This window comes from Protopterus annectens, chromosome 4.part1 (assembly GCF_019279795.1).
Source record: "Protopterus annectens isolate FY-2018-M chromosome 4.part1, PAN1.0, whole genome shotgun sequence".
Taxonomy (NCBI): domain Eukaryota; kingdom Metazoa; phylum Chordata; order Ceratodontiformes; family Protopteridae; genus Protopterus; species Protopterus annectens.
The window spans coordinates 137,901,004-137,928,687 of NC_056734.1; the positions used below are offsets into that span (position 1 = coordinate 137,901,004).

General features: G+C 41.1%; 1 protein-coding gene across 4 annotated transcripts in view; it reads right to left on the minus strand.

The window, feature by feature from the left end:
* The window catches only part of PIK3CB (phosphatidylinositol-4,5-bisphosphate 3-kinase catalytic subunit beta), a gene marked incomplete at its 3' end in the record, with an annotated part of 1,563,003 nt that overhangs the window by 763,724 nt on the left and 771,595 nt on the right, over positions 1-27,684 (minus strand). For all 4 annotated transcript variants that reach the window (XM_044070037.1, XM_044070038.1, XM_044070035.1 and 1 more), the window contains 1 exon segment: positions 14,031-14,282. In XM_044070037.1, the coding sequence (XP_043925972.1) occupies positions 14,031-14,282 (252 nt within the window).

Here is a 27,684-nt window from a genome sequence, read left to right on the forward strand (position 1 = left end):
AAACACTTGGAATCCAAGATGTCTCGAGCAGTTACTTCTGCCATACATTTGGTAAACACTCTGTGGGCTGTAGTGTGTCCAAAGGGCAGAGCTTGGAACTGATAATGACTGGCTCCCAGCCAGAAGCGTAAGTGACTCCTTGATGCTCTGCCCATTTTTATGTGGTAGTACGCATCTTGGAGGTCTTTTGAGCAAATCCAATCATCCTTCCCTAAGAAGGGAAATATTGACTGCAGTGTCACTATTCGGAACTTTGACTTTTTGACAGATTCATTCAACTTGCTGAGACCCAGTGTGGGTCTCCAGTCCCCTGTTCTTTTTGGCACCAAAAAGAATTTTGAGTAAGTTCCGAATCCTGTTTGGTCTGCAGGGACTTTTTGGATTACTTTTGTCCAGCAACTTTTGGATTTCTATAGTTGCTTGCTCCCTTAGATTGGGTGGAATATCTGGGATTGTTCTGATCTGTGGGACACGATGGCAAAATGGAATGGAATATCCTCTGGCTATTATGCTTTATACCCCACTTATCTTTTGTAATACTTTGCCAGTCTTCTGGGTACAAAGATAAATGTCCCCCGACTGACTCCAGAGTAGAGCAGGTGGGCCTCCATTCAGGAGCACTGATAGGGATGTCCGCAAAAGGAATCATGGTCACCCTGGTTTTGCGAACCCCCCTGCCTCTAGCACAACGTCTACCATTGTTGCCACCCCCTCTGCCCCTGGGGAAGGAGTCACCTCGTGCATCTTGGAAATCTCCCTGGGATCTTTTGAACAACTGAAAAACGTACTCTAATTGCAGAGAGTTTTCCCTTCCTGCTTGCATCTGGTGAGTGTGTCTTTAACTTTGGGTCCAAAAAGTGAGGAAACATCAAAAGGGGTGTTAGTAATGGTAGACTTAAAAGGTTCCACAAAATTACACAAGCGCATCCAAGAGTGTCTCTTCAAGGAAACTCCTGAACCCGCTGCCCTACACGCACCATCCACTGCATAAAATATCAGTCTCATGGAGGAGTTGACAATAGAATTTAAGGTGGACAGGTGGGAGGAGAATTTCTCAGTCACCCCCACAGCCAATGAACCTTGTAGAGTATTTTCTAGCTCTTTCACGAGATCTCTTTGCAGCCTTGTGAAGTGTGTGAGGTAGTTCAGTGATCGGAGTGTAAAAGTCGCTGATGGAAAGACACGCTTCTTGTATCTGTCCATCTTTCGAGAATCTTTGTTTGGAGGATGAACAGATGAAGACGGTCTCAGAAAGTTCCTTCTTGGTGGCTGCTGCCACCACCATTGCATCTATAGGCACACCTTTTTTAAGAAAATATTTTTCAGTGGGGGCTGACAAAAACTTGTTTGTCCTTCGAGGGACTGGTTCTATAGTGTCAGGTGACTCCCACACCTTTCGACTAAGTCCATCAGCTCGTCAAAAGGCAGACACCCCCAGGAGGCTGAAGGTAGAGATTCAAAGGCCTTCAGGTACACCAACTCCTCATCAGAAGGATTGATGGTTTTCCAGCCACCTCTCTGCTTTAGGATCTCCAGGATATCTGCAAATGAGATATATTCAGAGGACGACCATGTGGACCCTTCTGACTCCTCGAGGTCAGTGTCTGAGGTGATGGACTCATCAGGGGAGTCAATATGCTTCCTCTTGCATGTCCACTTTCAAGGGGGCTCCTCAGAAGGGCATTCTGGGAAGGCCTCTGAAGAGAGGGGGTCACCCAATGGGGGTTCTTGAGGCTCTGAATCTCTGCTGTCCTGTGGATGGGGTGGTGCAGAGACAGTAGCCGGTGCCTTGTGGGGATGAATGCCAGTACCCCTGTGTATAGCTGTAGAGGGGGACAACACACTCATCAGCTTGAAAGCAGAACCCACTGGTTCCGAGGATATCTTCTGCTCCGAGGAGACAGAGGACACCCCCAGCCCCAGAGAGACTGGCTCCGAGGCTGATGTAGGAGCCGAGCTTACCCAAGCCAATGCACCGAGGGGTAGGCTCGGAACCAAAGAAGTTCAGGTCCGAGTGTCCCTCCTGAGGCTGACCAGAGAACCTCAGCTCCCATACACCCCGGATGGCACAGAGTGTCAGAGCAGATATCGGTTTCGTAATCTCCGAAGGGGGTCTTGGAACTGACAGGTCTACAGCAAGTGGTACTAGACACTCCAGCTCTGAAGATCCAGCTTGGCGCGGAAGAACAGTGGATATAACAGTCTTAGAAGGCTCCAGAACCTGTTGGGTCAGACCCAAGAACAATTTAGCTAGCACTGGCGACTTCAAGAGTCTGCGCACCACCCACTCCACGTCATCATCAGATAGGCTCCTAGTGGACCTGGAGGACAGAGATGGTGAACGAGATTTCTCCAAAATGGGAGATCTCAAGGTAGGGGAGACCGGTGGAATATCAATAAACTGGCTCCGAGGCACTTTATCTTTCGGCTTTGAAGACCTTTGGGGCTGAAGAACCAGGTTTGCCAATAATTACCTCCATCAGTTCTGAAGCCTGTGGAGGTAGATGGCTTTGAAATTTTAGGCAATTTTTCAGGGGGCTCGTACTGAGCTGAAGAGACAGGAGATGGCCTTTTAGTTGGTTTGTCCCTCTTAGAAGAAGAGGATGAAGAAGAAGCAGCACTCTCAACAGCTTCCTCACAGTTTGGTTTCAAGAGCCCCTTGACAATTAATTAGATTTTCCTCTCCAGCAACACACGTGCACTAAAGGAGTGGCAGAAAGTGCAATTCTCCTGGAGATGGATAGCTCTTAAACAATAGACACAAATGACATGTCTGTCTGTAATAGACATTTTCTGGGTAGATCTGTGACATTCTTTAAAGCCCAAAGGCTTATGTTCTTTCTCCCTAGTGTCTTTAGACATGTTTGGAAGAAACAGGTCCTATAAAAATTGCAAACGGCAAATAAACTCACACCACTTCTAGATATATAAAAACATGCTAATTTAACAAACAGCACATCTAAGAAATATAATTAGAACTACTTTTGCTCTGACTAAAAATGAGCACTAAGACCTCTAATTTAAATGGATCTAGACAGGTATAGTAGGAGATAGAATAGTCTAACACTAACATTACTAGCCCTCTAGCTAAAATGGGCAATTAGCTCTCCAATTTAAATGAGCTAATGAACTAACCAGCTAACTAAGAGACTAGAAAAACAAACAGACCACACTACAGGTATTTTAATAAAGCACCAATACAGTAAATAACTACAGGCTACAAGTACAGGCCAAGCAAAAGCACACAACAGCGGAAAAAGAAAATAAACTAAGCTACACACTAACGCTAAAGTTTCACAGCACACAGTAAACTACCTAATGTATAAATCCTAACTAGTTTAAGCTAATAAAAAGCAAAAGACAAAAAACTTAGCTACGACCAAGAAGAGCACATCCAACCTCGTAAAGTGGCAAATGAGATCTGGGGAGTTGGACCACTGCATCATGGGATACCTACCTTGCCACGAGCCAAGTTTGAGACTTCCAGCTGTGTATTCGGCCGAGTCGGAGCCGAGGATCGGCTCCGAACCCATCCAAGTAAGAATGAAGGCGAGACAGGACAACATAACATCCAGGTATTCCACTATCAAACAGGAATGGCTTGCAATCAATTGGGATCTCCTTCGTGGGGATTACATATTTCTCACAGGCCATGCTACCCTAATGGCTGTGTAAGTAACAGGATGGGAATACTAAACTTTGTAAACAAGTGTAAAGCAAGCACCCATCTAAGTTTAATGTAAACTACCAGTCACGCTCGATCCACCTCGATATATGTGGCCTGTCATGGGGTGGATTTCCAGCCAAAGTGAGGGGTCAGTTGTAACAGTGTGTGTCAACATTTTTGTAAACTGAAGTAACATGAAGGGGCTGTTGCTAATGGGCAATTACTCAAAGCAGTAAGGAAAAGGAGGGCTATGACCTTGTTAGTCAGGGAGGTTGGTCTCTCAATGTAGGGACAATAGTTCTGGGGAGTTTTCTGCAGCAAAGTAAAAGGCATTCCAGAATAACATGAACAAGCCTAGGTATCTTTCACTCAGAACACAAAGAAAGAAAGAAGGTAGCTTAATGTAAATTTGTACTGTGCTAGAAACTGGAATGAGAAGCTTTCATTTTTCACTGTGTGGGAATAATAGAAAACAAGAAGCTATGTACTCACCATAACGTTTGATGTATGTAGTCCATCTTGCCTCACATTCTAACCCGTGGGTTTGGAGCCGAATATCGGCTCCGACTCGACCGATTTTACTAGCTCAAAGTCTCTCATTGGCTGGGCTAAGAGGGTATCCCATGGTGCACTGCTCCATATCCCAAGATCTAGTTTGCTGCGAAAAACATTTGTACTCCATACACACATCACATCCATATAAACAATAAACTAATCAAATGGACTCTGTAGGTGACAACCTAACCTTCAAATCCTCCAGGCAGAGGGAAGGTGGGGGGGTAAGTAAGAATGTGAGGCGAGATGGACTACATACATCGAACGTTATGGTGTGTACATAACTTCTTGATGTTATGTAGTCCTATCTTGCCTACATTCTTACCTGTGGGACAGCGTCCCTAGCACCTACATCCTGGGTGGCTCATAGGAAAATACTCCTGAGAACAGTGGAGCCAAAGGAAGACCTGCCCCTGGAGACCAAGTCCAATTTGTAATGAGAAACAAAGGTGTAAGGAGAAGCCCAAGTAGCTGCAGCACATATATCATCCATTGACAATCTAGCTTGCTAGGCTGTGGATGTAGAAACAGCCCGAGTAGAATGTGCCTTGACTGGAAATGGCAAATTTTTACCTCCTGCCTGATAGATGAAAGAGATACAACTGGCTATCCATCTAGACAGCGTGACCTTGGATACCAGAGAACCCATTTGGTTTTCCGAAAAGGAGACAAAGAGTTGGTCAGATTTCCGGATATCTTTTGTCCGGTGTAGATAGAAGCTCCAATTGGTGAAATCTAAACTTTGCCTTGTTAGAAAAGTGGGGGAAGAAAACAGGCAATTCAATGGACTGATTCATGTTAGACATGGAAGCCACTTTAGGAAGGAACGAGGGGTTTGGTCTGAGAGAGACCTTATCTTTATGGAAGATTAAATATGGGGGTTTGATGGAGAGAGCTTGAATTTCCGAAACCCGCCTCGCTGAAGTGACTGCTGTTAAGAATGCTGTTTTCCATGTCAAGAATTTCAATTTGCAGGTAGCTGCAGGCTCAAATGGTGGTAAAGTAAGGGCTTGTAGAACAAAATTGAGATCCCAGGGCATGTCAGGTTCAGACACTGGGGGACGAAGCAACAGGGTACCTTTAAGGAATGCTTTGCATAGTCTGTGTGCCATGAGACTAGGTTCATTTGCTACATGGAAATTAGATATCGCCGCCAGCTGAACTTTGATGGTGGCTGATGCGGACCCCTGATAGAACAGCATAGACAAGAACTCCAGAACTGAATCTATTGGAGCTTTGTAAGGATCAATGCCTCTAGTATGTGCCAGATAGAGAACCGTTTCCATTTGCTAGAATAAATCTTTCTAGTGGATGGCTTATGAGAGGACGATAATATATGGACCACTTCCGGTGAAAAATTATGACGTCTGACTAGCGATGGAAGTGGAGTAGCCAGGCTGTCAACCGTAGGGTCATCAGAGAGGGGTGGAACTGTCCCGACATGTGTGTCAGTAAATCTGGTGGAGGGTCCAGAATCCAAGGAGTGTCGACAATGTATGGTTGAAGAAAGGGGAACCAGACTTGACAAGGCCAGTGTGGGGCAATCAGAATCATTCTGCTTCCCAAGGATTGCGCTTTCTGAATCACCCTTGACAGTAGGGGAAATGGAGGGAAAGCATAAAGCAGACCGGAGGGCCAATCATGAACCAGTGTGTCCCTGGGTGATTCCCCCTGTGGGGGGATCAGTGTGAAGTAGTTGCTGCATTTCGCATTGAGAGGGTTGGCAAAAAGGTCGCAGCAAGGCTGACCCCATCTGCTGAAGATTCGCTCTGCTACCAGCAATTCAGGGACCACTCGTAAGGCTTAAGGATCGCTCTGCTTAGCCTGTCCGCTATTACGTTGGACCTCCCCGGAATGTGCATTGCCACCAGAAACCATTGGGAAGCAATTGCCCAATGCCACACTCGCATAGCCTCTCTGCACAGAGGGTAAGATCGGGTTCCCCCTTGCTTGTTGAGATACCACACTACTGACATGTTGTCTAAGTGTATCGCAATAGTCCCCAGAGGAAGTACTTTCTGAAGTGCCTGCAACACAAAAAGCACTGCTCTCATCACCAGGATGTTTATATTCAAATGTATCTCGTGTTCCTGTCACGTGCCTTGGACTGTCCTGATGAGATAATGCCCCCCCACCCCATCTGGGAGGCGTCCGTGGTCACCGTGGCAATGGAGACGGGAGGAACGAAGGGCTTTCCCCCATTCAAATTGTTGGTGCACAGCCACCAACAGAGGTCCTGCTTGCACCTGTCCGTGAGTAAGATGGGATGAGATAGTGGGAGTCTTCGGAGAGACAACTGGACAAAGAGGAGCCATTGAAGAAGTCTCATGTGTAATCTCGCTAGAGGGACCATCATGATAGTTGCTGCCATGGTCCCTAGGAGTTGGAGAACCAGTCTTGCCTTTGCTTGTCTCAGGGGCATCAGCATGTGTATTTGTTGTAATACTGTGATCCTTTCTTGTGGTAAGAATGCTCGCATTCGAATAGTGTCTAAATCTGCTCCTATAAAGGTGACACGCTGTGAGGGCAATAAGGCAGATTTTCGTGACACGCTGTGAGGGCAATAAGGCAGATTTTTCCCAGTTTATTGTTATGCCCAACCGGTGACATAGACTGATGGTAGCATCCCTCGTCTGAACTAGCTGATGCCTGGTGGAGGCGGTAAGGAGCCAGTCGTCCAGGTACGGAACCACCTGGAATCCCTGACATCTCAAGTGAGCTGTCACCACTGCCATACATTTGGTGAACACCCTGGGGGCTGTGGTGAGACCAAAGGGCAGGGCTCGAAAGTGGAAGTGACTGGCTCCCAGCCAGAAGCGTAGGCGACTCCTGGATGCTCTGTCCATTTTGACATGGTAGTAAGCATCCTTGAGATCAATGGAGCACATTCATAACTCCTCTAGCAACAATGGGAGAATCGATTGTAGTGTGACCATATGGAACTTGGACTTGTGTACATAATTGTTGAGTTGACTGAGATCTAGTATGGGTCTCAGGTCCCCTGTTCTTTTTGGCACCAAAAAGAATCTTGAGTAAGTCCCTAATCCGATTTGGTCTGAGGGGACACGTTGGATGGCTCCTTTTTCTGGCAGCTGCGAGACCTCTGAGGCTGCTTGATCCCTTTGACTGGGTGGAACGTCTGGGATTTTTCTAATTGGCGGGGGTACTGAAGACAATGGAATGAGGTAACCTCCAGAAATTATCCATAATACCCATCGGTCCTGGGTAATGCTTTCCCAGACTTCCAGGTATAAGAAAATTCGACCCCCGACTGGCTCCGGATAAGCGCAATCAGACACACCCTCAGGAATGAGAGTATGGAGCGCCATGGAAGGAGTCGCAGTCTCCCGAACTGCGGGGGTCCCCCTCTGCCTCTGGGGTGACATCTCCCTGAATAACCCCCCCCTCCCCTGCCTCTGGAGGGGAGTTTACCTTGTGCGGCAGGAAAGATCCTCTGTGATTTCTTGAACCACATCCCCGCTGGGCCTTGGGATAAGGCCTAGAAGGAAGGGAAAAATGGACCCCCATGGCAGACAGGGTCTTTCCCTCTTGCTCGCACCTGGTGAGGGTGTCTTTCACTTTGGTCCCAAACAAGGAGGAACCGTCAAATGGGGCATCAGTGAAGGAAGACTTGAAGGCCTCCGCAGAGTGACACAGGTGCAGCCAGGCTTGCCTTTTAAGGGCGAACCCTGAGCTTGCTGCCCTACTCGCTCCCTCGGCTGCATACAAAATGAGCCGCATGGACAAGTTAGCAATGGAGTTGAGGGTAGAGACCTGGGCATTAACTGTCTGAGCCACCGCCTAAGGTATGTTACCCACAAGAGTATCTCCCAACTCTTTGTGGAGATCTCTCTCTGGAGCCAAGTGAAGTGAGATAGATAATTCAGCGACTGTAGTGTGAAGGTTGCTGAAGACAGGGTATGCTTCCCGTACCGATCCATGGTCCTAGACTCCTTGTTAGGAGGATGGACGGATGAAGAAGACTCTGCAACTTCCTTTTGGGTGGCTGCCGCCACCACCATGGCATCTACAGGGACTCTTTTTGACAGAAACTCTTTGCCCTGGGGGGTGGAAAGGAATTTGTTGGGATGCCTGGGCACGGGCTCCACAGAATCGGGGTTTTCCCACACTCTTCGACAAATGAGGTCAAGAAGTTCGTCAAAGGGTGGAGACACCCAGGAGGTGGAGGGTTGAGTGCCAAAAGCCTTAAGGAATATTGACTCCTCCTCGGAAGGAGCTTTGGAAGGCCAATCACCTCTTTGTTTCAGTATCTCCAGGATATCAGAGAAGGAAACATCATCAGAGGAAGACTTGGGGGACCCTTCCGATTCCTCGAGGTCAGTATCAGAGGTGAGAGACTCATCCTGGGAGTCTATGTGCTTCCTCTTGCACAATTTCTTTCGAGGAGGCTCCTCAGGCACGGACTCTGGGAGACCCTCAGAAAGTTGGGGACCGCTCGTGGGGGTGTCCTTAGGGCCTGGCACTCTACTGGCCATTGATAGGTGAGTGTCAGAAGCTCTCACTGGGGTGCTGGGGGACAGAATGACCGACCCGGGTGATGTAGCCGATGATCTGGCCAGCGCACTCTGCATGGCCTCGAAGGCCGGTCCCCCCCCCCCCCCGAGTCCGAGGACCGACCGGCTTCTGAGCCCATGACCGGAACCGGGGTCCCCCGAGCCGATGCACCGAGTGGGAAACTCGGAACCGACTGATGTCCCAAGTACCCCCCTCGGGCCCGACCGAAGAGACCCGAGTCCTGAACCCTGTGGATGGAACCGACATGGTCGGAGCCGAGGTCGGCACAGATAGACCCAGATGAGGTATCGGAGCCGGCGCAGGAACATCACACTGAACGACAAGGATGTGCTTGGAGGAGGAATCATCAAAACGGTCATAGGAACTGGCTCCGGAACAGTGTGGGTCGGAGCCGAGAACAATTTTGCCAACACCGGCGACTGCAGGAGCCTCTGCACCACCCTATCAACATCCAAATCAGAAAGTATGGAGGATTTGGAGGAGAGAGATGGAGATTGGGATCTCTTGTCAGGAGAACCATGCATCACACTGGGCGATCGACTCCAAATGGGTTCAAGAATAACAGGAGCCGACGCTGATTCAGTTAACACTGATACCACCTGCGGCCCTGAGGACAGTGAAGCCAAGGAGGTAAAATCCAATACAGTAATTTTCTCTGGAGGCTCCAAAGGGGCAGATGGAGATGGAGACCTTTTCTTAGCCTTGGAAGCTTTGGATTTTGACTGAGGACTGGGAGCAGAGTCTATAGCTTCCTCAAAGGATGGTTTTAGAAGTCCCTTTAATATTAATTTATTTTTCCTCTCCTGGAGCACCCTAGGACTGAACGCATGGCAAAAGCTACACGACTCCTGTAAATGGATGGCTCCAAGGCAGTAAACACACACAGAGTGCCCATCTGTGATGGACATCTTGTATCCACACTTGGAACATCTTTTAAAGCCAGAAGGTTTATGCTCCTTCTGATCCTTAGACATATTATAAGTAGCGCCAAGTAAAACCACCTAGACACGAAATACAAAAAGGACGGTAACAACACCCAAATCAGAAACACCAGAAAACTCTACTATACACACTCTAAGAACCTCTAACTTAAATGGGTCTTCTAGGGAACACAGAGACAAACACAATCACCCTAAAAGTTTATCTAACAACAGAAGGGAGGACTAGATCCTCTAACTAAAACGGGCCTAATCCGCTGGAACAGTTAAGGATACCAAAAACACAACTATCACACTCAAACACAGCAACAGCAACAAGAAATAGCTATCAAAATAGCTTTTGGGTATGAAATATCGAATTTCTATAAGAGAAATAGCAAAAAAGAAAGTACTTAGCCACAGCAAAGCGAGACCACGTCCGAGCTACACAAGCGGCAAACGAGATCTGGGGATATGGAGCAGTGCACCATGGGATACCCTCTTAGCCCAGCCAATGAGAGACTTTGAGCTAGTAAAATTGGCTGAGCCGGAGCAGATATTCAGCTCTGAACCCCCTGGTAAGAATGTAGGCAAGATAGAACTACATAACATTATCCTTTACATAGTTTCTGTTGCTTCACATGCACATACAAGAAGAGCATTCACTAGTATTTGTTAATTTGGTTCAATAAACCTTCATTAGTTTCTGCTGCATTGTTCTATATTATATATATATATATATATATATATATATATATATATATATATATATATATAATACATTTCTTATCATATACCATGATATTCTACATACTTATTAAAGCATCAAAATTATTCTAAGGGTTTCCTATTAAACATGAATTTCTTATACCCAAAAATGGTAATTATGATGGAAACTGTGACACTGACATGAGTATTAGTCTCCTTGTCCTTCTCACAGAATGCAGTTTGGGTGTCTAAGATAAGACACCATCTAGACATTATAAATTACATTTCTTCCTCAATTTACTTGCAGTGATAGTTTGACAGTGCAGTTATTCTTTGGTTTCTTGGATATTCTATGAAAATGTTTACATTTCTTTGCAACTGGATTAATCTGATCAACTCTTGCTGTAAGCTCTTGTAAAAAGCCTTAGTCCATTTTAATTTCCTTCAATACAACAGAAGTGAACAAGCAGGGCTTTATGTGTACTCCTCAACAAAACTCTAGGCCCTTCTTCCCACTCCCCAAACTACAGCAGGTGTGAAAGTGGTGGACTCTGTTCAATCACTGGGGACTACCAGCTGATACTTTGAATAGCTAACTGCCTGTAATTTTTCATACTGACTTTAATTTTGTAGTTATATGGACAACACTAACACATTTCTGGCCAAATATGTGAGTATTTACCACTTTACTTATGAAGCAATGCAATACAATTAATCCTACTTCCATTCTAAAAACTAACTCCTCTTTGGAAGAGGAGTTTCAATTTAGCTTGTTACAGCACTTTACTAATCACTGAAGTTCCAAGCAGCATTTCTCAGCAAGCTGGTTTGGTGGAGCAGTAAATAGGTTTCACTGGTGCATCCATAAAGAATCACCTAAATGAAACACCAAGCTTGGGGGGAGAAGGCAGCAAGTGACAACTCCGCAGTTGGTATAAAAAAGTTATCAAAAAATTACTGAGCAGAGAATCATTTCAGTGACTGTTTTATGCGTTAAATATATTAAAGTAAAAAAAGTTGGTTAGCTGTAAGAAATGGAGGATTTACAGAGTAACAGGAGTAGAAAAGCTTGATAAAAGCAAGTTATGGATATGCTGTAATCTTGGGGTGGGAGGTGGGTTGTAAAGTGCACTGATTATATGCAGAAATTAAGATGATTTTCAGTTTTACAAGGGTGAATGTCTAGATTAATGGTCTTGGTTTAAGCTATAAACAACCTTTTTTATAAGCAAGTAGGCTTTAAAAATAAGACAGCATGATAAAAGACATGTAAAATGCTAAGTTTCATACATCTACAAAGATGTAGATAGCTACTACTTAAATGACTGTACTACTAGATAAGTTTGTAAAAGTTTGTCAAAAAGAAAACGTACAAAGCAGACCACGGCAAATCTTTTTATAAAATTGTAAACATTTAATATCTCCACTGCTTAAAAACATGAATTAGTTCAACAGTACAACGATAAGCAGCTTTGCAAAATCTATTTGCCTCTTCAGATCATAATTCCAAAAAAGGCATCATAGTTTAAATAATACATTCCACCACCTCCCTAATCAGTAGAAACCAATCAGTACAAATGCATTCATAGTTTCTAGGAATCATCAAATAAGAACATTCTAAATAAAATAATAACCTAAGGGTTTAGGTCTTAATGACCATGTTTCTGTGCAACCTGTTTTGAAAGCACAATCATTTAAGAAATTAATTTTCTATATGTATTTTTATATATTATTTGTATTCCTAATATTTTTATAATAGTATATGTTTTTATATACTTTATTTTGATATTAGACGTGTGTATTATTATAGTTAGTTAGAATATTATTTTAGTTAAAATGTTCTTATTTGATGTTGCCTAGTAACTATAAATGCATTTGTACTGATTGATTTCTACTAATTAGGGAGGTGGTGGAATGTACTATTTAAACTATGATGCATTTTTTGGAATTATGATCTGAAGAAGCAAACAGATTTTGCGAAAGTGCTTATCGTTGTACTGTCTGAAAAAGCCACCGGGATGGTGGTAAAAGCGCTTAACATGTAATAAACGTAATAAAAATTTACAGCTGTACGTTACACGACCATTATTTTGTTTTTGCTGTATTTAAATAAGTTTGTTCATTATGCAACTTGATCTAAAGAAGTTCCACAAAGGGAATGAAAGCGCTTACCAGTTGGACTTTTACGTAGTAAAGTCATTTTGTGTTTTTAGCCATTCGTTTTTTATTATTCATGATTATAAAATGTTTATGTCTATTAATGGCTAAAAGAGTGGAAAGGTGTTGCCAAAATTAATAAATATGGATTGATGTGGTTTTATGGAGGGGAGGGAAACCTCTAACAACATTAACAGAACAATGATGATCCAGCGGGAAACAGAATGCAAAGGTACCCCTGTTATTGGTGGGTCTTGATGCAGAGAAAGCATTTGACAGAGTATGCTGGAATAGGGCAATGGAAGTATTTGTATTTCTTGATAAAATAATAAGGTTAATTAGGAGGATATATGAGGGATCGGAGGCAAACTTTCAAGTGTGTGTGGGGGTTCCTCTCTAAGTTGCGTCTGAACAAAGGAACCAGGCCAGGGTGTCTTTTTCCCCCTTAGTTATTTGCTTTATATTTAGAGTTAGTGGCAAAGAAAATAAGGAATGCCGATATTGAATTTGTGGTCATCTGAAGTGCTCAGTGTACAACTAAGTACATCTTCTTTACATGTTTAACAAGCAGTTTGAGCCAGTTACCAAAGCAGAGAAAAACAATTTTGCTGTTGTTTTTTTGTGGATCTGCAAAGACTGCCAGACAAATTAGCTATTGTTCTGGTACTGTATCTATAAGTCCTGTGAGACAACAAAAGAAGTTTAAAATGGAAAACTGGTTCAAGCTTTCAGATTTCAAATGTTTGCTCCTGCAAATGAAATCCTTTTGCAAGACTAACAATGTACTACTCAATGCCAGTTTAAGCATCTTGTTCAACACTAAATTACAGGTTCCCTAGTTCTTAATGTTTGACAACAAGCATTCTTTTAATACATCACTTTATGATACACTGAAATATGCCACATTTTTACATGACCTGTCTACAGATCTATATGTATTTTTTTTATTGGATGGTAATGCTGGCCTTTATATCAGAACAGCTCCTGGCTATCGGCACTGATTTAACTACTTACATCAACACCGACAAGTATTATACACATGTATGTTTAGGTGTACGTTTGTAAGTATGATCTGTTATACTTTATGTATTGCACTGTATCTGTATTTGAGGTAGTGTACTTGTAGTTACTTGCCTGTGCTATAAGTACTGATACCACATGGGCTTTGCACTACCAGTTATGAGTATTATATTATTATTAATACTATTATTATTAAACCTTTCTCCCCAGACTTCCACTGAGAAAATGAACTTTGCCAGTCAGACACTCCCAGTTAATGAAAGCAAGAAACAAATAAAATAAATATGTATCTTTGCATATATCCATGGGTGTTTATCAAAACACATGCTATTTACAGGACACAAGACAACACTAAATCTGCAATTTTAAATTATCAGAGCTCTACAAGGCATCTATAAAGAATTGAAAAATATTCACAGTAGTACCAGCGATGGCAATAAAATGTGTATAATACTGTGGCAGATGCATACCACTTTTCCAGCTTTCCTAATGGTTTGGCCTTTGGGGGGGACTTGCGTCTTTGTGGACTTCTGTTTCTTCATTTTATCCATTACAGTATATACAGCAAAACATAGCCGAGTCATTCTTGGTAGATCTCCGACAATGATCTCAAACTCCAGTGCTTCATTCCAAGTATGCTCTAATTTTCCTGAAACTTCCATGCTTTCAACAGATTTACACAAAAGCTCAGTCCCATGGAAAAGGCCAGCCTTTACCAGAACCTGTGGAAAAAATAACTTTTTCAGTGAATTATTGAAGTATTCTAACATTCAGTTATTTGTATTCATTTTGCACGTACCATGCTCGGTATTACAAACAAAAGTAAACAGCAGAAACAGTGCTGCATTATTCTTTATCTACTTGCTTTACCCAGTGTAAGCTGTTTGACTAGTACAATGCAACCAAATATATTAACAGCACAGACAGGGAAAAATAAAAATTGATCTAATGGGAAAACTGCACTTAAGGATGGTTATCATCAACACAAGATGCACATGCAAACTAGCATGCAGTCATATCACATACAACAACTATGAAGTGCAACACACACTAGAGGATCTTATTACTTTTTCAAAGTCCAAAACTTCTTAAACTAATGATATTAATCAACGAGGTTGCATGGATGCCTCCATACCACATTTAGACTGAAAGCATCCCATTTAGGAGTGGATAAGAAGAGAGATTGCAAAATCCTTCCCTACTGATAACAGGTGTTTTATTTCTCTGAGCCTTCACTTTCTGCCATCCCCATCAGGACAAATAGTACTATTTTTTGTAATCCTTCTCAAACAAAATACACAGACTCTCTCTTACTCATCTTTCTCCATGTACTATCCCTACGATGGCTAAAGAAGTACTATTTTTTAATCATTCTCAAAAGAATTGCACAGACAGGTCAGAATGTCACTGGCTGGCAGGGAGTTTTGCATAGTGCACTGAAATTATTTTAATCATTGTATCTTTGGGGCTTTACTGTGTTGTAAGTATTGAACTCGAACAACATTTTAAGCAAAAGAAAAACTTACTAACAGATAGCTGCCTGAAATCATAATCAATGGAATGTTGAGGGTTTAACAACTATCCAAGAAGAATCAACTTCAATGTTAGTTATAATTATTGGGGGATGTAGGCTATCTCCTACATGGAGGGTGTTTGCTTCCCATGTGAAAAACATTTGCTCATTTTCAACATTCACGAAATGCCATTTCATCTTTTTTTTTTCTTCAGCAAATGTATTGACTGGCCATTTCTGTAATTATGTGCATTTTTGAGAAACACAGTTTTGTGCAATCAAATCAGACCCCCCTCTATAGTCAACTGAAAAGCTCTGGTGGAAAAAAATCATATTCAAATTGGACTGATCAATGCTGAATATTTCTTTTTTTACTTGTTAACTATGTTTTTCAAACTAGGCCAAAGGCTGCTCTTCAGGGGAGATGTGATGTGATATCCATACTAACTAGGGAAACATGGCAATGGCACACAGGAATACTCTCTTTAGTAAGTGCTGTTGGATCTTTACATCCACCAACTCAGGCAGATGGGATAACAGTTTAACATCTGAAGCAAAGGACAGCACACACTGAAGTGAAGCACCACCCCCCCCCTTCCTCATTATGTTGTCCTGCAGTTTCAGTACTGGAAAATAATCCAACTACTCAGTGTGCGACTTGAACCCACAGCCTTTTGATTTTCCAGCGCCAAAGGGAAGTATTTTGCCTCTTCTGCTACTGAAACTGTAGGAAAGTGACTTATTTACATATGTAATATATTCCCTTAGCAATTAGTTGCAATATATACAAAGATTTTAGGACTGCTGTCACGTGTATTTATTTATTTACATTTTTAATGGAGATAGTCTGACTGAACAAAGCCCATTTTTAGTGGAGGCATGGGGAAATCTGGGTGAAGAATTCAATTGTGATAGGACATGAGTCATAGTTAAGTAAGAGGAGAGATCAGAGATGCTGAGAATTAACTTTACAGACACAGTAAGATAGGGAGGCAGAAAAGAAGTCAGACATTATTTATTTGTCTTTTTTGACCTGGAAAGTACGACTGGGCAGAGCCTCGGGAGGAAAAGCTCCACCACAGTTCATTTGTATATTAACAAATGAATTTCAGACAGTTCTCAGAAAAATAACAGTTACATTTCCCATGAAACAACAAACTATTACAAGACAAGTATACACAGTACGGTATTTCCATCAACAATTATAAAAGTCTATACAGTTGTTCCAGCTGTAAAATCTTGCAGAAGTAAATGGATTGATACTGCAGAAGGGAAATAATATTGTAAAGAAGTTTAACGTCCTTACATTTCAATAAAGAAACGTTTTGCAAGGAGTTCAGGATAAGTACTGAATTTAGTTATAAAACTATGCAGGAAGGGAGACTGTAGTATTGTATAAGTTTGTAAAGAGTTTAAGAGAGATATAACGCAGCAAGTTATAAAATGATGTATGAGGAGATGGAAGATACTAGTATTGTATAGAATACTGATAATAGCATATGACTGAGAGATCATGGTATAAGATTGGTTCTATTTAGGCTGCCTGCTCCAAAAAGATGCATCTAGAAGGTTTATAACTTAGGTATACAGGAGACGCCTGAGAGGGATAGAGTGGTGGATAGGGCAGTTAGAAAAAGAGCAAGATGAGAAGTGTTGTTTAAGGAGGGTGAAAAGGGATGTATTCATTCCAGTTATTAGGGGTGTAATGATTCAAGTAGAGGAGGGCAAAAAGTTAGTGATATGTTTGTGCTTTCACTAGAGGTCTCATCCTGGTGATGAACATAAGCATGACCAGACTGGGTAAGGTATTGTCTGAGCTGGATTTTATAGCTTGGGAGTTTGTATATTATTTTTACTTGTGTGGAGATGGTGTTCCAGAGCCTGGAAATGTAACGAGGATAGCAAGTCCCCAGGTGAATTACTTGCTTTAGTAGTGCTTAGTAGAAATTTATCACCAGAACAGAGGTCCCTTGTAGGGTAAAGGATAATATGTTTTTTAATGCAAGGCATTGTTCAGGAAAATGCAACTGTCTGTATGCCATAACTAGCGGAGAGAATGTTATGAAATTGTTGAGCGCTAACAAGTTTATCTGCTATAAGGCTTGGCAGTGGTGAGCTCAGTGTGCAGTGTTGGTAGCAAATTTAGCTACTTTGTTGTAACAGGAGGCTAGTTTGGATTTTAGTGTAAAGCTTTGGTCTGTAAAGATAGGTGAGGCATACAACAGGGTTGGATGCAAATAGGATGAGGCTAAGATTTTTCTTGCTGGGTCTGTAAGCTACTGTTTTTGCCCTGTAAAGAGATCCACATTTCCTGTGTTTTTTTTTAATTGTTTGAAGAATATGTTGACCAAACTTAGTATTGTCATCTATTAAAATGTCCAGTAATTTAGTCTGTAGTACTACCTAAATTTTAGTATGTTTTGCAGATGCACTCATGAAATAATGTTTTTGATGGAGATAATTTTTGGGGTGAAGAACATCAATTTTGTTTTACTGGGATTAAGGAGTAGGTTTAAATTTTTCAGCTAGGTTGGGCTGTACATACTAAAGTCAAATAACCTGCATATTGTACTATATTTGCTCAGTGTATGGCTGCCTGAAACTTATTTATGAAAACATTATAAAGAAGGGGTGCTAGTATACAGCCCCAAGGGACACCTATGGTAACTGGAAGGGAGGAACAGGAAATCCTGTTGCCATTTGACCGCTTGTTGCCTTCCAGATAGATAACTAAGGAGTCATTTAAGGGACTATTGAGAGAGACCTACAGAAGAGTTCAGCGAGTAAATGTTGGTGTGATGTAGTGTTGAAAGCTTTGGATAAGTCTAGCAACACAGTTTACACTAGGTAATGACTGTTCCTATGCTGGTTTATAGTGCTGAAGTGAAGTGGTTGTGCTGTGGTGGAGCGTAAAACCATGCTGTGCTTCAGAGAGCAGGTTATTTGAGTTTAACTGATATAGCAGCTGGGCATGAATTATTTTTTTTTCTTTAGTATTTTTGATGGGGAGACAGGACTGAAATGGGCCTGTAGTTATTAAACTCTGTACATGAGCCACTTTTGTGTAAAGGTATAATAATGGATTTTTTGCAAAGGGATGGAACATATTTTTCAGATATAGATCTACTTATCAGTATACAGAGACTGGAAAAGCAAGTGCATCTGCAGCCATTTTTAAGTAGCCTGAGGGGAGTTGGTCATCTGCTAGGGTGGTTTGTTTTAGCTTATGTAGGTGTTTTTTTTTAATGGTGGAGGTAGGTGCTGGGCTAAAGACAAATAGATGAAGACATTTAGCAGAGGCTGCTGGTACTGAGAAGGGAGTGGAAGTATTAATGTTTGTAAAGGACAATATAGTCTGCATAAAATAGCTGTTAAACTGTGTGAGAGTTCAATCAGTATTATTGTTTGGATGTAGGGGTGGGGGTGTTAATTTGGCCTGGATGTAAACATTTATTTACTTATGGATGTTCAGAAGAGTTTTGGTTTGTTTTGATGTTTGTTTTTGAGGATATGATATGTCTTCTTGTCATACTTTATTTGGTATTTTGCCCTGCTCCTTAGTTGCCTGAAAGGCTGAAATGCATTCTGTGTTCTACTTTTGAGCTACTCCTTCCAAGCTTAGTCACTCTGTAGCATTAATTTCTTAGTTTCTTTTGTTAGACATGGTGCAGGATTGGATTTGACTCTTAGTACACAATAAGAGCAAGGTTCTTGAGAATTGTTAAGAACATCTCATTGAAGTGCGAGACAACAAAGTCTAAGGGCATTGATTTTTAGTATTTTCCAGTTATATGCACTAAAGGATTTGGTAATTATCCTGAAACCAGGTGGGGGTAATTTCACTGTCATGTCTTTTTTTTTTAGCTACGTTTCTGTAGCTATGATTACATCTTGGGAGCATGTCACACTGCAAGCATGTATGTCATAGGTTTTATTGCATATACTTCTAAGGCTGATATTTAGAAAGATAAGGTTAGAATTGAGGGATAAGAGAGGAAAAGAGAATTGTTCATTAAATACTGTGCTGTTATAGTTGGAGTTTTTGCTGTCATATGAAGCCAGAGTTTGGTTGAATGTCTCCACTGATTTTTTGGGTGGAAATCTTATGAAGGAAAGTATGTGTCCAAATGCATTTGTGCTTTAGTTTTATTGGATTTTGTATGGTAACATACTTAGATTGGTAACGGTTGTTGTAGTGAATATATCTTTGTACGACTAAATTACATTTATTTGAGAGGTATGATAGTTGGTAAACAGTGCTAATACAGTGAGGAGGCACACTAATAGGGTTTGAGTCAGAGAAAGTTTTTATAATATGCAAGTTACATTTTACAGAATATATTGGTATATACTGTAAAATATTACTGGTATTGGGCAAGAGTAGTTATAGTTACAGCTGTATAACTTGTAAAAGGACAAGCTGGGTAGCAGCATGTGTCGGGGATGCTAATTTTAGGGCTACTGCAATTGAATGCTGTTCTATTTGTTTTGATGCAGAGATAGGTTGGAAGAAATATGGCGGTGGAGTTGGGATATTTTAAATGTAGAGCAGGAGGGGGTGGGTGGGAAATGGGGGTAGAGTTGAGGAGTGGCATGAGCTTGAGAGTAGCAAGGGTGAATGGAGTGGGTCCCCACTACTGAATCAGCAAAGTAACACAATCAGTAAGCTTTAGCTATAGGAAAAAGGTAGGAAGTTTTCCAGAGATAGTTGACTGTATGAGTTGAAGAGTATAAAATAGAAGTTGAGGGGGAGAAAATTACAATTACAACAGGGAACAGCAGACAAGACCAGGAAGAGTAAGCAGAGATTTACATGTGCGTTTAAGAATTTACAGAGCTACAAGAAACTGCAGTAAAGAAGATGAGGAAGGAGTAGTCTGAAAAAGAAAGCAAAGCAATTAGTAAAGAAACGGTAAAGAAAAGTGAGATTATTATATACAGAAAAGATCAAAGTTATGTACAAGAACAGAGACAGATGGACTTCAGGTGTTTTTTTCCAACCTGCTGATGACAGTTTTTTGGTTAACTTTATTTCTGAGGTCCAGAGATATGGATTTCCATACCTTGGTTACAAAGACAATATAAAAGGGAGTCTCCATACTGATTGTTAGATTGGTTATTTGAAGGAGGTTTTGAGTTTGTGAGTGCAGATCAGGTGTGCATCGAGTGACTAGTGGTGGTCATTTGTTTAGTGTATAATAGATTGTGTGTGTGGTTTTGAGTTGATTCAGTATTAGATGTTTAAGCAACTCTAAACAAATTAAATTTCTGAGGGCTGTGCAGTGGCCAGTTATGCTTGGTATAATTTGGTAAAATTAAACAATCAGAAACGTACCTATTGTATTCCCTGCATTGTCCCTTCAAAAATCTTGGCAGTTAAAAAATACAGAAAACAGCAGCAGGGATTCTCTCTTCACTATTGCTTCTCCTGCACTGTACTGATGTACTGTGCAAGTGTGGGAACTAAAGTCCCATATGCATGTTCAGTACATCAGTAAACAAGGAAAAATACAGAGGAGCACTACAGTGCCATTATACAAAGACATTATTTAAGAAAGGTAAGCAATTTAAAAACAATGACCAAGCTGTGCTCTGTTGTGTTGTCTTTGTTAGTCGTTGCTTTGATTTGTAGAGCATTTTTAGCTTGGCTAGCTACAGCTTCCTAATATATGACTTTTTTCCCTATAGTAAGCAGACCACTGATGGGGATGGCTGGATGATTCTGTGAAACTAACCTTACATTTTCCATACTTTGAGTCTCAGCCTCTTGTACATGGGGAATGTTAGCATTCCCTGTTGTCAATTAAGTATGCAGTTACTTCCTTTGAGAGTTTTACTAGATCATCTGTTTTGCAGGAGTTTTACTGAAGCATATTTCCTACTTGCCTTATGACAGTTTACAGGAGTTTTTGACTTTCAGAAAATTACAACATACTTTTGCTACAATTTACACTGCGAGTTGTATATGTGTCTACATTAGTGGCATCTGCACAACTTGGATGTTGGAAGCTCAAAGAAAATAATCTCCACATGACTTAAAAACTTACCAGCCTATTCACCTTCACTGACAGCAAAGTATGGTTTCCAACTACAGAATTCTATCTGTGCTTGATGGAAATGAGCCCTATAAAAGCTGGAAAATCGGGTCTATATTAGAACATCGAAGTTTTAAAACTTCGAATGTTATAATATCGAACCCTTTAGAGCGAAAGCTGACAATATTGAAGCCTCGGAACATCAAAAGTTTACCTACAGTAAGATTTTGGTGGTCCATTCCATGGCTTTGCTATTTGCAGCACTGTGGTGCGATGGTTATGGACCAGGTTTAGGGAAGTGAGCGAACAGAAGTTATGGATTGGGTTCAGGTAAGTGTGGTGCGATGGGTACTGACCGGGTTAAGGTAAGTGAGTGAATGGACTGGGTTAGGTGAGCGTGCGGTAGTTAGGGACTTTAGGGTTAGGGCGCGGGTGAAGTGAGTGTGCGGTAGTGACAGACTTTAGGGTTAGGGACAGGTTAAGTGCATTACGGTTAGGGCGCAGGTCAGGTAAATGTACAATTGTGTGGACTTGAGGGTTAGGGTGGGGTAGGTGAGTTATGATTAGGGAGTGGGTAAGGGGAGTGTGCGATAGTTAGGGACCTTAGGGTTAGAGTCGGGTTAAGGTAAGTGGGTAGCTAGTGGTGTATGTCTGGTTTAGTGTAGGGCTTCATGAAGTGTATGTGTGTGGATTATTTATTCTGGTGTGCTTGAGTTGTGTGTATGTTTGTCGGAACAGCAAATTATTTCCCTGGGAAAAAAATCACTATTCTGACTGTTCAGTTTTCTGGTGTTTCGATTGAATGGGTTTGATATTATAACATTCAAAGTTTTTAGACTTCGATGTTATAATATAGACCCAGAAAATCAGGTTAGTAGTTGGACACTGGTTATTTAGCTGAAAAAATTAATGCATGCCTTTCAGTTATGATGGCCCTTACTGGAGGACCAACAGATATTGCTACTAACATTTCAGAAGAGGATTTGAACACAGGTGAAGGTATGGCCACTTTAATAACTACACTTTATGTTACTGTCAAATGCGTAAGCATAATATGGCACCCTAGATGCAGTGCTTGCTTTAAGCTCTAAAGTGCATACCTGGAGAAAAGGCATCAGGTGCTGCAGTAAGTACTAACCATCAGTACACAGCATATTTCATAGACCTGAAATGAAGTAGCAAATTGGGCAGACAAAAGAACTCTGTTCCACTACTGTGTACGAGTCCACTAAATAATATGGCAGGAAAACTAAATGGACTGCATATGTTAGAGCACTGGCACCTGGTCTAAAGACTGTCCACACAGAGTTTAACAAGTAAAATAACCATGAAAAGTGAAATATCAACACATATAAAATAATGCAATATAAATATGTACCCAGTAGACTTGTTTTCAAAGCAATGCCTTTTATGGTAGAATCTTTCGGGTCAGTTTTGACAGATATTGAAGCAATTTCATTGATTGTGGAAAAAATGGTTAGGCAACCAAATGAGCAAAAGACGCAAATTGTCAACATCTTTTCTACCTCACTGTGGCATCTAATAGCAATTCTTTCCAGTCTGGAGATGGAAAGGTAGTGTGCTCCACCAAAAGCTTGATAATACCAACAAAAATAGAATACGTTGAGTGTGTTATTGAAACAGTAGTTCCAGCTTAAGATACCTCTGTTGATCAGCAAGACCACCTTAAAAAGGATAAAAAAATGGCAAAGTTTGATGTTTAAACAACCAGTAATCATCTCAAATGCACTACCTCTGGACATGTGCCAACACCCTAGAAAAAAAGACTTTAAGGAGCATCTTTGTGAGACTGAGGACCTCACTGTTTCATAAAATATGACTAAAGAGGAGAAGCAGAACATTTTAAAAAACTGCATCGCCAGTTTGGACAACCGTCTGTGGAAAAACTGCAGAAACTGCTTTGTAGAATCACAGATACATTTCTGTCTTGAAACTGAAAGCTGACTAGAAGGTCTGTCTGAAGTACAGCAGATCAAAGTCTAAGCTCCTTGCTGTCATGTTGTTTGCCTCTCAATACCACGAGATAGTTGCTATGGATGTGCATCAACTGACACCTGGTATTTTTATGTTCCTGATTAACTTACATGCTTCAGTATCATATGCACTATGTACACACAGTAACTGTAAAGAAATGCATTCATTACAGTTTTATGACAGTTTGCAGCAGTTGCTTACTTTCTGATAATGTTGTACTTTAAACTGGTAATGCCAATGATCTATTTTCTTTTGGATTACTTGGAAATCAGAACAGCTGTCTGGTAGTCCAAACATACTGTACAAAAACTAGTATTTGGTTTAGCAGCACAGAATGCGTGAGCTTTTTAAAATGCTACCTTGGACTGACTAAGCTTTGCTACCGCAGTGTGTTCATGACTGATGCTGGCAAGAAAATACATCTCATCTCCCACACTGACTTGCTCATTTACGTCACAAAATGGGTGTGGAGGGAGGCATAGTGGATGGAGAAATTAATGAATTAGAGCAGAGTTAGTGATGACACAACAGGTGTGGCTTGGCTTCAGTTTATGCCATGGCAAAAAGCTGTAACCTTACTTTAGACTTTGAACTTTATATATACTTCAGTGCTGTTTGTGCAGCTTGGATGTCCATGCCTGTTATTCAACCTTTTTAAATGGGCCAATAATGTGCTGTAGATTATCAGAGATGCATGCTCCTCCCAACACATTTGGATTAAGTGACAGAAAGTTCAGATCTTCAACAGAACTTAACATAGTCTTAGAGCTTTGAATAAAGGATTATAGCCTCAGGAACATGCATTATATTCATGGGGTTACCTGTCGACAAGGTGTCATTTTATCTGACCTGACTTCAAGAAGAGCTAGACATTCCCCAGAGAAGAAATGGTTTCCTAAACACATCAAGGATGTCAGTAGGAAACATGTCTATAAAGAGAAGGCAGCGCACTGAAACAGAAGGTACTGTTTCCTAACATCAAAAGGCTTTTCCAGTTTGATTTTTCTGGTTCAGTTCTCAACTGAGGTGCGCATGTCCTTCTCTGTGTTCATGTGGGTTTTCTCTAAGTACTCTGGTTTCCTCTCACATTCCAAAGACATGCAACAGGTGGATTGGACACTCTAAATTGGATGTAAGTGTGAATGTGCATGCGTATGTGTGGTATGGAAGAAGAACTGAAGCAGGACTAGCCAACCCAGTGGTGTAAACACTGGCTCCAGATGATTGCCACTGTCAACCCCATGAGTAAAAATGGAAAAAACAGATTATGAATGGATGGGGTCTGCATCATTTTCTATGCCAGCTACCTAAACAAACCAATTCAAAAACGCCTAGGGACCATAACAAAGTCTATAACCCTCACCAAAATCAGAGATGTTAGCATCCACAGTGCAGCCTAACTATTATATCCAACATGTGATGCAACCAACTTCCTGAATCCAAACACAAAATAAGTGTATCCTAACAGCAGGAAAATATATGCATATCCCTACCAGAAGTCACGAAGAGAGAAAAAGGAAAGTAACCCATATCTTTTTCAGTTGTATTTGAGAGTAGAGAATTATCAACAATAATGTGCCTGAAACTCTAACTCGGCTATGGAGAAAAGCATCTGCTGCAGTGATTGCATTACTTAAACTCTATAATTTCTTATACACCAGTACTATGTTTATTGTAAGGACTACAACAAAGACAGAAAATGGTCCTGGTCCTTGACATGAGAGACTTACAGCACGCCTTCACAAACTGAAGAGGTAAATCCAACCCTACTCCTATACTGCACTATATGTTCCTTTTTTTTTTTTTTTAGTTAGGAGAAGGTGTGAAGAGATGTAAAAGTGGTTGCCTGATGAATGTGCTTCAGCTGATATAGTTTTAAAGAAAACTTCTGAAGTAGCAGCTGTTCTGATGGAGAGAGCTCTGATTTGTTTTTCCAAAAATTTCCCTTAGTAATCCTAACATGATGATGTAAGGTCTGGGCTTCTCAAAAGTTTTAAATTATCATTTCTGTAACACTATTAGTTCAATAATCGATCATAAAAAAACTCTCTTGTAAAATTTGTGGTATACCAAAAAAGATCCCCTCTGTATGAGAGAGAGTTCTGAAATAAACGTGTCTTCAGTGTATATAGATGCATCCTAAGGGGAAATAAATCTAAAGTGTGGCAAATGATTTTCCCCTACAACTGACCCTGACAACCTATTTTGTGAATGGTCTCTTTTTATTTTGCCTAGGATATTACACCTGAGGTGGATAGTTATGAGGTCTGAGTGTCAATAAATTTCTGCCAAGCTACCATAAATCCTTTGTAGACTATTTGAAGTCAAAAATAGAAAGGACCGAGGTGGGAAATGGTATGGTCAAGGGTCCAGAAACTAAAAAAAGCCTTAAAATATGGGAATACCTCATTAGCAATAAACTAAGCCATTAAAACAGTATAGAAGACTGGAAACAGTTAAAAAGGAGGTTTCTGTGAACACTGAACTCCCTCCAATTTATACCAAAGTACTGGCATCCAGCTGCATCACAGGTGGAATGTTGGCAAAGGCTCCAAGCAGCAACTTTAGTGTCTGTCCCCAAAGGATTTACCCAGAGGTGGGGGCACTGCTTGAAAAGATGTCTGGACTCAGAAGAATGATGAAGCTATCTATACCTCACTGGGGCAGCATATTTTGAGCTATGTGGTACAAAAAGGATCTAAACAGCGACACTGTTTCTCGCCTTTTGTTCTCGTGTGTATGTATATGTATGTATATATATATATATATATATATATATATATATATATATATATATATATATTTATATATTTTTTTTTTTTTTTATACACATACATCATTCCTCTGACTTCTAGGGAAATAATCTACTTAATCTTCTCATGGGGTAATTACTTTACCCCCTTCATAATGTCCATTTAATCAGTTTCATATTCAAATTATTTATTCCTTCGTCCATGCTTCTTTTCTTATGTCACTCTTTCACTCTGTCTCCATCTGTTATATCCATCAATTTTTAAACAAGTTAGCATGTTAAGCAAGGCAACCTTTTCTTCCATTCCCTCAGCTGCAGGGTTTCCAAGAAAGCAGTGATGTCATCTTTCCAACATATCCTGGGACCTCCCAATGGCCTGTGCCTAGTACACCTCCCAAAGGAGATAGCAGGGTGGCATGGTCACTAGGTGCTCAAACCACTTTCTCTGAAAAGGCAGTCATTGTTTGGTCTGAAATACACTTACTGTGGAGAGGTTAAATGGGAGGAGATAAGGATGGTAAGGGAATGGTATCTGGCTCACTCCTTAAAACCAGCTTCTCACCTTCTAGGGGAAATAAATGGATTGATAAGACTCCCTGGGTGGGATCAAATGAGGTGTTAGGCTCTAATGCAGTATGGTGATGCCTGGCTCTCACCCCTGCAAGGAACAAATGAGACACAGGAAGAAGAGCCATTGGGCAAGTCCCTAAGGGGCTAATAAAAAAGGCTCCCTACTGGAATGTCTGCACTCAAAATGCCAAGTGCCAAGACACAGGAAAACAAAGAGCAAAGTGCAGGGGAAGACTGAATATTGCAGCTCACTCTTCTCCTTTGCACTTCGTTTTTGCAGGAGAGAAATCCCCCCTGTATCCTCCCTTGATATTGAGAGGTAAGCCCCCAACACCTCCCAAACGTACAAATGCCGACTGTAAGATTGCTATACCTCAGAGAAAAGGGAATATTCTGAGAAACAGCTATCTGGGACTTAGTTCATTTAAGTCAGTTTTTTCAGCCATTCAGTCTCCGTGTTTCAGGACTCACTCTAGTGGGTCCTGACATTTCAAATAGTTACCAAAAAAAGTAAATGATGCTACTTTCCCCAGAAGAATCTCTTCTCTCACTGACCATATTTAAACCTCCCTTATCTACATAACCGGGAAAAGCCGAAAGACGCAACATCTACATAAGTAAGCTTTTAATTATTCTTGGTTCTTCATGCATACTACATCTGGAAATGATCTTGTACACTGCTTTTCATGGAAAATGGATTTGAATGTTTTTTGAAAGATTTAATTGTCTGACTATAACAACATGTTTCAAAGCAAAATACCTGTCTGTGTCTAATGCTCTTGCTTTGGCTTGGTTCTACTGGAAATCTTTGCAAGCTTCTATACTCCCTTAGCTTCTCAAATCACAAACCATCCAGGATGCCTTATAATAGAGATGAGTGCAAATGTCCTCTCTGAATACTTAAAATGTATTGGTTGGCAATGATTATTCACTTGCTTAAAGACAAATTCAGCCAGGTTCAACACTTGACTGAATGAAAACTGCCAAACTCTGGATGTAGCATAAAATGTTTAAACAGTTGTGCAGTTCTGGCATTGAAGTTTAGCTCAGCCAAATGCTAACTTTGACCATACTGTGAAGCCTGGCTAATCTGAGTCATTTCTGACTGATCCATTCCAATACAGAGATACATGCACAGTTGGGCATCACTCTGTCTAACTTCACATCTCCAATATGTAGGCTTTTTCTTTTCACTACTGCTTTGCAATAAAATACACAAACTACATAACTATTACACTAACGAGTTTAATCTGATCATC